At 40.9% G+C, this 12,541-nt stretch overlaps 1 protein-coding gene across 3 annotated transcripts in view; it reads right to left on the minus strand.

The window, feature by feature from the left end:
• Positions 1-2,392: 2,392 nt before the first annotated feature.
• Positions 2,393-12,541, minus strand: part of LOC140488190 (rasGAP-activating-like protein 1) — a 271,904-nt gene continuing 261,755 nt past the window's right edge. For 2 of the 3 annotated variants that reach the window (XM_072588080.1, XM_072588078.1), the window contains 2 exons: positions 8,281-8,360; positions 2,393-7,200 (listed from right to left, as the gene is read on the minus strand). In XM_072588080.1, coding sequence (XP_072444181.1) covers positions 7,052-7,200; positions 8,281-8,360 — 229 coding nt within the window. In that variant the 3' untranslated portion in view covers positions 2,393-7,051. The remainder of the gene's footprint in view (positions 7,201-8,280; positions 8,361-12,541) is intronic. The other variant, XM_072588079.1, reaches the window with a different exon arrangement.

A 12,541-nucleotide genomic window follows, 5' to 3' on the forward strand; every position in this document is an offset into this window, starting at 1 on the left:
CCATTCCCTCCGTGACTACCTGGTCACGTCCACACCCCTCTACAACCCACCCTCCCATCCTGGCACTTTCCCCTGCCACCGCAGTAACTGTAAAACCTGCGCCCACACCTCCTCCCTCACCTCTATCCAAGGCCCTAAAGGAGCCTTCCACATCCATCAAAGTTTTACTTGCACATCCACTAATATCATTTATTGTATCCGTCGCTCCCGATGCGGTCTCCTCTACATTGGGGAGACTGGGTGCCCCCTAGCAGAGCGCTTTAGGGAACATCTCCAGGACACCCGCACCAATCAACCAAACTGCCCCGTGGCCCAACATTTCAACTCCCCCTCCCACTCTGCTGAGGACATGGAGGTCCTGGGCCTCCTTCACTGCTGCTCCCTCACCACCAGATGCCTGGAGGAAGAACGCCTCATCTTCTGCCTCGGAACACTTCAACCCCAGGGCATCAATGTGGACTTCAACAGTTTCCTCATTTCAACTTCCCCCACCTCACCCTAGTTCTAAACTTCCAGCTCAGCACTGTCCCCATGACTTGTCCAGACTTGTCCGACCTGCCAATCTTCTTTTCCACCTATCCACTCCACCCTCTCCTCCCTGACCTATCACCTTCATCCCCTCCCCCACTCACCCATTGTACTCTATGTTACTCTCTCCCCACCCCCACCCTCCTCTAGCTTATCTCTCCATGCTTCAGGCTCACTGCCTTTATTCCTGATGAAGGGCTTTTGCCCGAAACGTCGATTTCGCTGCTCGTTGGATGCTGCCTGAACTGCTGTGCTCTTCCAGCACCACTAATCCAGACACACAAGTGCCTTTTAAAGATGGTGACAGCAGCTGGGATCCCAGACTGTGGTCCCGACAATGGTGATTACTGCCAGCTACTGTGAGGGGTAGAAACATGCCAGTTTCGGATAAGCAGCACGCCATAAAGGATGGGAAGGGAAAGGGTAATCAATGAGGCACCTTTGGGAACAACAGTGTGGGAAAACTGCTGGATCTCTTAGAGACAAACCCTCAATGCAACTCAATGGTAATGACACTTCATCAAAATATGGCGAGATACGGCCCATTGTGTTTGAAATATTAAGATTTTATAGGTCTTTGAACAAATCTGGTCAATATGTCACATTTAGATCCAATGATATGGAAATATTCATTATGCACTACAGTTACTGCATTGAGCAGTTATCAAGCATTCACTCCTAGGCAATTCATATTAATACTGTAGATTTCTTTCAGGAAGTAACATTTTGGGACAAATATATATATTTAGAGGTATGATGTGCACTTGCAATGCCAAGGAATACAAGGCTATGGGCCAAGTACTGGAAACTGAGATTAGAATAGTTAGGTGCTTGTTTCTGACTGGTGCAGACTCGATGGGCCAAAGGGCCTTTTTCTGTGCCATAGACCTCAATGAGATGTGGTAAGTGTAATCTTCAAAGGTGATTTTCTGCCTACAGTTCCTGGGTTTTTTTTTATCACCTCAAGTTTGCACTTTTGTAGAATAATTGTAGAGATTAATTGCTGGGATAACTCGACAATTCCACTGTTTCAGTATCATCCCATGACTAAGTGCACTATTAGGGCTTAGTTAGCAGTATTCTCACCCTAAAATCAGAATATTTAAAGTACAAGTCCTAACCCAGAACCTGAGCATAAAATCAAAGCTGACATTCCAGTGTGGTACTGAGGGAATGCTGCATTCTTACAGGTGCCATCTTCTGGATGAGATTTTAAACTGAAGCAATGTTTGTCCATTCTTGCAGGTGACTATACTAGATCTGATGGACATATTTTGAGGAAGAGCAGAGGAGCTCTCCCTGCTATCTTGGCCAATATTTATCCTCAATAAACATCACAAAAATAGATTATCTGGTCAATGTAACACCGTGAATCATGGGAACTTGTTTGCAAATCGGCTCCTGTATTTCTGCTATAGTGATAGTGATTGCGTATCAAAGGACTTAATTGACTGCACAATGCGTTGGTGGATGTAAAATCATATAAAGCTAAGTCTTGGGAGTCTTGTGACACAATGGTAAGTTCCCTACCTCTAGGCCAGAAGGCCTGAGTTCAAGTTCTGTCTATTTTTTTTTTCCGAAAAATACCCGAGTGGCCAGTGACAAGCACAGCCCTTTCAAGTTTTGTCTATTCTGGAGACGTGTAATTAAATCTCTGCACAGGTTAATGAGACAATAACTAGAAGTGTGATCTGTCATTAATTTGTCACAAGACCCATGGATGAAATTTGGTCCTTTTTGTCCAGCCATTCCTTTGTCCTGCGGTAGGTGCAGACACTATGGCAGAGATGCTGTATGTGTACTCCAGCATGAGAATAAAATGCATAGTCAGAATAAAGAGTTTTTTTTCGTGTGTTTAATAACTTTTATTTCTGTTTTTTGGATATTCACGATAAAATTTAAGAAGAGCACATTCATGTACACATAATAGATATTTAATGCTGTGTAAAATACGTAAAGTTCCACAGCCTAATTTCTGACAGAGGTCATCACATTAAAGGCAAATACCCATCCATCACACACTTAATTTGAAAATTCTCAGCAAAAAGCACAGTAGATGCTTTTAGAAAACTGGGAAATAAATACAAATCTGGCAAATATCACTTGGCTATGTATCATTCTATCTGGATCACTTATTGGCACTGACTCATGTTCAGCAACAAAAGACCACTTTATAGAATTAGGACAAATCATTATACATTCACAGGCAGCAAATATCAATGCCCACTATACAACAGTTGCATCTTTAAAAAATAAAATCACTTAAAAATCTTGTTCAGATATACTTACAATGGCAAGTTTAAGGCAGTGCTGATACATGGGCCACTCCACCACCTCAGATAACATGTATATACAAATAAACATAATTCTCACCTACACAGTCACAGTATCATTGTCAAATGTGATAAAATACGTAAATCACAATTACTCTGCAATTAGAGATACCTTAGACATCATGCACCAATGTTTGTTGCAATACCATACTGTGCACTGCACATTGAATATAAAACTGGACACACTCACTATTGTGAAATTTTTGAATTTAAATCACTTCATCTCAGCATTTGACTGCATTATACAACTAGAAGCCAAAGCAACGTCGGAATCAATAGAATAAAGGCTTTGGTGCAAAGCTGATTGTAGTAAAATGGCAGTGTTGAACTTTGGAGCTTCTTCCTATATCAAACACAGTATAGTCCCCCACCTGTGCACTGCTACACATTCCCCACCACCCCCCAACAATGGCACTACATTTACAGAAGGTTTTTAAGTCTGCGAGTCATGTAAGCATTGCTACATTACAATACAGAACATCTCCTGGTGAATGATGGCCATCAGGAATCAACTCAGAGGCTTTGCAGGTCTGAATTCAAGGGAACTACTGAAGAAAGGCAAGACTCACTGAAAACTACATACAAGCAAGAGGTTTTGCTGTTTTTGTATCAGCTCCACACATTTTCTGTCTGTAAAAAACTATAGCCTTTCGTTGCAAGTTAATGTATGTGTGGTTTGTTGGCTGGGACATGATAAACAAAACAATGTTTACGGGTCTGCCTGTGCTTCAGATTCCAATATCCTGGACCACATGAACAAAACATGCTGAAAAGAGATTATTAGATAAAATCTTCCAGAATGGGATAGGCAATAGTCCCCCGATATATTGAGGTGTGTAGCATGTTTATTCTGATATGCACAGTACCGTTAATGCTTGTTGCATAATCACAAAATATCCTAAAGAGGGCAGCTTGTGAGCAACCTGTGTTATGAGCAGCTTATCTTCATTCACAACTCTCCCCCTGCCTGAGATGGTGACCCTCAGGTTAAACCACTACCAGTTGTCTCTCTCGAATGAGGGAGCAGCCCTACAGTCTGGTAAGACTATATCAAGATAATCTTTACCTTCACAATGGCACACATTGTATGGAGGCATGGCTGGGGGAGGGGGTGGAAATCATTGATAGAAGGTAACAGGAAAGGTTACGGAAAGCAAAATGTTTTAAAAATAGGAATGGAGGTTGGAGTTCAATAAGTGAAAAATTAAATCTCATTTTGTCCTGAAAGAGTGACAAATTTCCTCAATTTCTAACCTTGTCAAAGAAAAACATACTTTCCCAGAGATTTATTCATTTTGCCCTGGAAGGCATTCAATATACTATTCCACTGACCTTACATAATTTATGAGTTTCTATTTCATGATGTTACTCTTTTGCAGTCTAATAATCTAGTGTTGCCATTGAATGGTTTTGAGCCCAGAATGGTGCAAACACTCTTTTAGTGGTGTTCTGAATTAACAGCTTTCTTTAAATGTCTTCCTCCTGTTAGCAGCAGTGCTGGACTTACAGCACGAGAGAGGGTACAACATAGAAATTTACATTAATTTGAAGCTGCAAATGCAGACAATTCAAAGTAAATCAAACACCCAGGAACATTTAATTCACACTGCCAACAAGCCTGCATTAAGATCAAATGCCACTTTGATCGTGCCATGAATCTTGCTAAACATGACCAAACAAAAACAGACAATAGATACTGTCCTGGCTGTGCAGAGAGTTAGTGAGGGTGAGGGGATATGGGCAGTTTAAGGGTAGGGGTTTTCCAATAATTCTTACTGTTGTTTTCCAACTTGAACAACCCAATTCATTTATTCATAAAACTGGTGGAGGTGGTCTGAATGAGGTACTCAAAATCATGAGGGCTCTGGACAGATAGATGGGTGAAATGATTGAGAGCAAGAAGGCACAGATTTAAAGTAATTGGCAAAATATGTAAAAGAGATGGGGAGATAGACATTTTGACTCAGTGAATGATCAAAGCCTGGAATGCATTGTCTGAGAGTGTGGCAATGGCAAGTTCAACTAATGCAGTCAACAGGAGTTAGACTGGATTAGTGGTGCTGGAAGAGCACAGCAGTTCGTTGGTGAACTGCTGTGCTCTTCCAGCACCACTAATCCAGTATTTGGTTTTCAGCATCTGCAGTCATTGTTTTTACCAACAGGAGTTCGACTGTCAATTGAAAAGGAAGTGTTGGGAGGGGTGCTCTTATTAAAATGCAGGGATGCAGGGAAATGGCATTGGTTGAAATGCTCATTCAAAGAGCTAGTGCAGACATGATGGACCAAAAGGCCTCCTTCTACACTATTGTAAATCTGTGACACCGATGCAGATGTGACAACTGTGACAACTGATTACATCTCCTATCCTGTGTAAGACATCATCTAATGTTACTTAATCTTAGTGGATCAAAAAATATACCAGAAAGAAATGCCATAAAGAGGATTTAGCGAAGGTGCAAACCTCCATGACATGGCAAACAATAAATTTCAAAATCGGACTGAAATGCCCTGTGTTCCTGCAAAGGCTGAAGCAAAAAACATTTTGCTCTTTGGAAGTACTGAATATTAATGTACAAAACTACTCATGATACTTGGTCTTAGCAACTTTAACGAATAAATTTTGTTTTAGAAATTTTAATGGCATTTCAATGGTTAGGTGTAATAAACACATCCACCCTAGGGCAAGCCAAACAGAGGCATGCATTAGAGTTCCTAGAAGCATGGCATTCCAATCAAAACTCTATCAACAAACACATTGACTTGGATCCCATTTACCACCCCCTGAGAAAAAGAACAGGAAATAACCATAGGAAATGAGGTCACCATAGGAAATGACATCACCAACCCCAGGAAACCCAAACATATTAACAGAAAGCAGGAAAAACCAGCAGTGCTTCATCTGGAGGCTCATTGAAAATGTTACCCAGTATGGTGACAAAATGTCTGAAAATTAACCTTTCAGCTCAGATAGCAAACCTACATCCAAATTTTGTGCTTCATGGCTTGCTTTAAAGATCATGTCACCAAGTGCTCATATCTCACAGATTAGGTCATGCCTATCTCCTTTGCATTTTGAAGCTCAACCTGAGCTACAAATCTTCTCAAAGCTCCCTAACATAAAATTTAAAAGGTTCCAATATATTTCACGTGTACCACCTTTCCTAACATCTTGGCGGAATGTGTAAGTTCACTGAGAAACTGCAGAAGCTATTTTGAAATGTGCATTAAAGATAAAGACCTAACTTGTTTAACTAAGAATACACCTCTAGCACGTTTGAAATTGGCCAGCCCAGCATATCTGATGAAATAGTAATCAGCTCCAAAAACCCTGGCCTCTGAACGGCATGTTGCAGAGAGTGTACTATTACCAATTGGATTTTCAGTGTGAAGCAGTACAACAATTTGATTAATTTGTTAACAGATTATCAGGAAAGTAGATACGTTGAAAGATCAATTGAAAGCATAAGTGCCCCTTACAATATACTATAGCAATTCACTTCATCATATTTGTCAATGTCCTAAGTACCTTAACTGCACTTAATCCAGTAAGACATCCTCCTGCCACACAAAGAGATTTACAAAACAAAAATACTGCCACAATTAGCTGTGATTTCTGAACCAGCTTTGAGCAATCCAGTGGTACTTTGACAAGTTGACATGCATGCCGATGGCGCAGAGCTGCCCCACAGATGCTGGGTTCTCAACATCTGGTTGGGATGTATAGTTTCAGACATTTATTGTTTTTGGTTTCCTGTGGTACAATTACAAACCTGGAGACAATGCATGGAACTGAAACATCTCCAAAGAACAGACAGGAAAGTGTTCAGAATGTAGCCACAGCCTTTGCATAAATGGGTGCCTGTGCTCAGCTGCCTTACATTAGCAGTGGATGAAATCCCATCCTCAGTCTTAAACAGCAACAAATTAGCGACTTTCCCCCAGTGTTGCTCGGATTTATAACAATCCCTTTCTCTTTAATGTTTTATCTGTAGTAACAATGCAGCTTGTAAAGGAATGTCTGAACCATTCCCCAGCTCTCAGTGTCAATCACGTCAGCAGGTTTGCATTTCAGTTGGTTGACAGTTGTGTTGTTGAATTCACTTGTGTTAAATCCACTGTACATCTGGACTGGTATGTGGCGTACTGCACAAACTGTGATTTTTTTTTCAGCTGTCTTGTCTCAGTATGACTCAGGGAGCCACCATCTCATTGGCTTGCACCACTTTCTCTCTCTGTTCAAATGCCTGATGAGCACGTTCAAGCTCTTGCACGACATCCAGCAGCCTGGCAGCTGCTGACATCCTTCGGTCCTGAAAGGAGCGCCTCTTGTCAGCTCCTGCTGCATACAATAGATTGTGAAAGGTGAGGCACGATATCACTGCAATGTAATTCAGCCTAATCAAAAAAAATTGCACAATCCTTCAATGTAACACTTGGATCATGACAAATTAACACTGACAACGGTGATGAGCAGTACAAGTGTCAGCCATTGTCAAATAATGACAACTTTGAGTTTTAAACCATGGAAATTTTAAAGGTTTGATGCTTCCAGCCTGAAGTATGTCTAGATTGAGAGCATCCTCTCCCTTTCTATTTCTTTGACTGTGTGTGAATTTTAAACCTGGAAACGTTTGTCACGGAGATTGATTTTTGCATATTCTCTTTTGGAAGCCTTCCTTTAGAAACATTCCAATAGGTCTTTTAAAAAAAATGTGCCTGGTGATTTTGTAAGCGGCTCGAAAAGAAAACCTGGATGATTTTACAATGGCAGAACAATCCTCCTGCTGTGTTTCCCTTTGTTTATTTTCACAATCTTTTCCCACCGGCCTCCAGGTCCAAGGATGGCTCACCCTGACCTATGCCATAGACCTGAGGACAGTCAATAGTTGTAAAATTGGAAACAAAATCAGAAATTGCTGGGAAAACTCAGCAGGTCAGGCAGCATCTGTGGAGAGCAGGCAGAGTTAATGTTCTGAAGAAGAGTCACTGGATCCAAAACATTACTGACACTGAAACCTTAATTCTGCTCTCTCTCTCTACAGGTGTTGCCTGACCGGTTGAGCTTCTCCATCAATTTCTGATTTTGTTTCTGATTTTCAACATCTGCAGCTCTTTGGTTTTTTGAACAGTTATAAAATGTAATTTGGGTTTATAATATTGCTGAAACCCTGAGGAGACTTAGCTTTGAGTACAATGTAATTTTGTAGACTTGTAATATTAACCTCCAATATATCCTCCGATATTAACGCTTCAAAGACATTTTTAACAACATTTTTTAAACAAGGACAGTACTCAGACTGTGTTATTGGTACAAGATTTGCTAGGTATAATAACAGTAGTACTTTAGTAGTTCGAGAGAAAGTACTGGCTCATTGAAATTAATTTCAATGTATAAGAGTTAATGCTGAAAGGCAACTACCTTCCTCAATCCCAACACCATGTATTCTTCCTTCCTGATCCATCACAGTTTCTGCATCTAAAGGTTCCAGGTACTTCTGTCTAAAAAGAGAAAACAGAAGGCAAATTTCTTACAGGGTTCTAGTTGGAGCTCTTTCACTTTGATTTTGTTTGAAATCACTTCCAACAAGTACTATTGTTATTACAATTCACAATTTAGAATTTCTGCTGCTCTCAGTTCATATTTGTTCATTTTTCTTTTTGTTCAGTCACAGAAATCGTTAGGCAACCCAAGTGCCTTGCTTGGTCATTTCAGAATGTCGTTAGGAATGCGGATTGTTGTGAGTATGGAGTCATGGTTGGGCCAGACCCCAGGTGAAGCATACAGATTCCCATCTCTAAAGACCATTAGTGAACTAATGTTTTTTTCATAACTCTCCAACATTGGCCAGTCATTTCAACTCCTCTCCCGACTCCCCCAATGACATGTCCATTCTGGGCCTTCTCCACCACCTAGACAAGGTCACCCACAAACTGGTGAAAGAATACCTCACCTTCTGCCTTGGGACCCTACAATCACATGGCCTCAACATTGAATTCACCAGTTTCCCACCACCCCTTCCCAGATCCAACCCTCCGACTCAGCTTCCCCCTCTTGAACTTCCTACTTGTCCACCGTCCTTCCCACCTATCCACTCCACAATTCCCACTGACCTATCACAATCACCTCCAACCTTCACCCACCTATCGCCATTCCAACTACCATTCGCCTAGCCCCACACCCAGCTCCCCTATTTATTTTGCAGCCCCCTCCCTCCTCCACATTCCTGATGAAGGGTTACGCCCAAAACATTAATTCTCTTCTCCTTGGATGCTGCCTGCCTCGCCTGCTGTGCCTTTTCTAGCGCCACACTTTATTAACTCTGACAGACCAGCATCTGCAGTCCTCATTATCTCCTAGTAGTTTGATGGTCACAATTACTAAGAATAGTTTTTCTTTATTCCTGATGTTTATTTAATTAACTAAATTTAAATTTAGAACTTAACTCACATCTCTGGATCATTATTCTGGGTCTGTGTATCACTAGAGTAGCAACATAAGCACTAACTTACAACACTGCACCACTATATAATCAGCATTTTACAGATGCAACAGCCCAATTTTAACCTGTTCAAGATCCACAAAGTTGTATGGAATTTGTCTCAAAATCCTCATATAATGAGGCAAGTCAAGTTTGTCGTCATTAGCAAGAAAGGGGAATGCAGCCACTTATAACTTTGTCATAATAATTTCATGTCCAAACAATGCATTTCCAACATGACTAATATTTTGATGCACAATGATGCATCTCTTTGGTATGCCAATCACACATTACAATTCTCTTTTTTAATGAAGACAGTGTATTGATACATTTAAATAATCTAAATTACCGTCATGAGTTCTTCACTGGACAATTTCATCCTTTTGTTTAAAATTAATAATCCGTAATTGCTAATAAAACAAGGCTTTACCCTTTATTATTTTGGTCCCGGTTACCGTTTATTGACACAGGGTATATTGGAAATAAAGAGAGAGGAAATTCAGAGATGATAATAATGAATATTCAAAGATTAGTTTTAAAATGTTAGATAATTTAAAACAGGAAGCCACTTTGAATTGTCCCTCTGTATGGGATGACTGGTAATGTACTGACCTCTAGTGGTGTAATTTATGGTTTCAGTCTCCATGAGTATTTTTAGCCTGAGAATCTCCTGAGTCACAAGCTTGATTGATCAACTGATCTTGTTGCGAATTGCTTCCTGTGTTCACTGATTCAAACAATGTGACCATATCAACAGAAATCAACCTCTGTTAATTACAACAGGAACTTTGTTTCTCCTGTCACTTGTTAATAATGAAATATAATCTAATATTGTCCGGTGCATTCTTCCAGTTGACTTTAATAAAAACAAGAATACTGATGTATTGTGATGAGAAGAATCGTTCTTACTGAGGGTTTATTTTGTCATAGCTACTGCTGGTGCTCTGGGAGGGTAGATAAGCACTGGGAAATCATGCACAAGCCCATAGTAGACAATATGCATAATTGTAAGTGCCCCATAAAGTTGATCAAAGGTTTGACTGTGAATAGGCAACTGTCATTAAAATAAGTGAATCAATGGCAGTATAATATACAGTATATAACACATAGACACACACATTCACTCTTCTATCCTTCAAACTGGAAATAGACTCTTCACCTGCATAATGAATATTAAGAATAAATTCCCATTAAAAATAATAGGAAAGAATATAGAGGATTAAAGTGCCCTTGTTGTTTAAAGAGAGACTTGGGATGTATGAGTTCTGGGATTTAATACTGCAATTTCTGTGGTGATTTGTGACACATGAAGTTTCACTACACAACAGCCTTATTTTTTAATGATTGAGAAAAGATTTTAGCTGAAATCTGTTAGTTACATCACCTACAATTTACAGCATGCACATCCCTCTTGACTTATTTCAATTACAACAAAGAAATGTTGGTTGATGCTACACAAGGCAGACTGTCTTCATACACAATGAGCACAAGATCTGAGCATGTTCCCCCCTTACAATGTAGAATGGTCAGTGGCTATTACAGACACAGCCCAAAGATTCTGTGGCACAGGTTCCATAGCAAAATCAACATTATGAGCCAATCTATGCTGGAGGAAGGTATCAGTGATGTCTGTGTTGTGCACTGAATACCTTCAAGCTTCTTTTAATGCTGACTGAGAATCAGCATGTGAGCAGGGTCAATAAGGTTCAAGGTTTCATTGACAATATGGCTGTTTAGGCTTTTACACACCATGGGTTTACTGTCACAAAGCACACCCCACAGATGTGCAGGTTATTCTTGATCATTTTATTCCTGATGAAGGGCTTTTGCCCGAAACGTCGATTTCGAAGCTATTTGGATGCTGCCTGAACTGCTGTGCTCTTCCAGCTCCACTAATCCAGAATGCCAGTGGAAGCTCAATTCCCAGCGGTCAAAGCTATTCAAAAAGAAGTTGCTCTCTTCCCTGAACACCTTGGAGTGCAGCTACAATAAGGATCATGGAGCCACTACGCTCAACATTGAGCTGTACATTAGATGTTTGGAGAGACCTGGGGGCTGCTGAGTAAAGGGTTTGCTCCTGTAAATGTCCAACTGTTTCATTTTGTTGAAGGGAGCCAGCCACTCATTTCTCTGCCCTGCCCCAGTTCATATCCCAACCTCCAAGCACATGTTGTAAGAACAGAAAACTGATCCACCATCTTCTCAGGCAACTAATGGGTCTTGCCACTGCTTTTGAGCAACCTGCTCAGAGAGATAATTACACACTTTTGGAAGAAATGGGGCTTGAACCAGAGCCTGCTGAATCGGACATTACCACTGCACCACAGCAGCCCTCTATTGTTATCCATACCCTGACTAAATAATTTTAAAAACCAACAAACGATGAATGTGGCCCTTCACTCCAAGAGGGTCTTGAAGAATTTAAAGAATGGGGAGTGCTAACTGAATGCCTAGTTAGATGGAATAAAGTACATAAAGAAAACAGCTTTTATAGTCTCAGACATACTTGATCCACCGGCTTCTCGCAGCCATTCATTGGCCATTTACTTTCTCATCTAATGCAAAGCTATTACTGTAAATTAAATTGACCTGGAAACCAAGCTAGTTTTTTTCCTAGACTCTACTGCAAATCATTCTGACTAGGGGAACAACATTATGAGAAATCAGTATGCACTTCAAGGACCTGTACCACTTGGCTGCTGAAATTACTGGACACGTCACAGCTTGGTATGGCAACCACTCTGCCTAAGACTGATGTGAACGCAGCCCAGTCCATCCCAGTCCATCTATTGACTCCATCTACACTTCCCACTGCCTCAGGAAAGCAGCCAACATCCCATTGGGCAGCATGGTAGTTCACTAGTTAGTACTGCTGCCACACAGCAACTGGGACCTGGTTTTGATTCCACCCTCAGGTGACTGTCTGTGTGGAGTACATTTTCTCTACATCTGCCTTGATTTCCTCCAGGTGCTCTATTTCCTCCCACAGTCCAAAGATATGTACGTTAGATGGATTGACCATACTAAATTGCCCCATTGTGTCCAAGGGTGTGCATGCTAGGTGGATTAGCCATGGGGAATGCAGGATTACAGGGAGAGGGTAGAGGCATGAGTATGGGTGGGATGCTCTTCGGAGGGTTGGTGTTGACTCGAGTGGCCTGCTTCCACACTGTACGTATTCTATGAACATAATCAAATATC

This window comes from Chiloscyllium punctatum, chromosome 17 (genome assembly GCF_047496795.1).
Source record: "Chiloscyllium punctatum isolate Juve2018m chromosome 17, sChiPun1.3, whole genome shotgun sequence".
Classification (NCBI taxonomy): domain Eukaryota; kingdom Metazoa; phylum Chordata; class Chondrichthyes; order Orectolobiformes; family Hemiscylliidae; genus Chiloscyllium; species Chiloscyllium punctatum.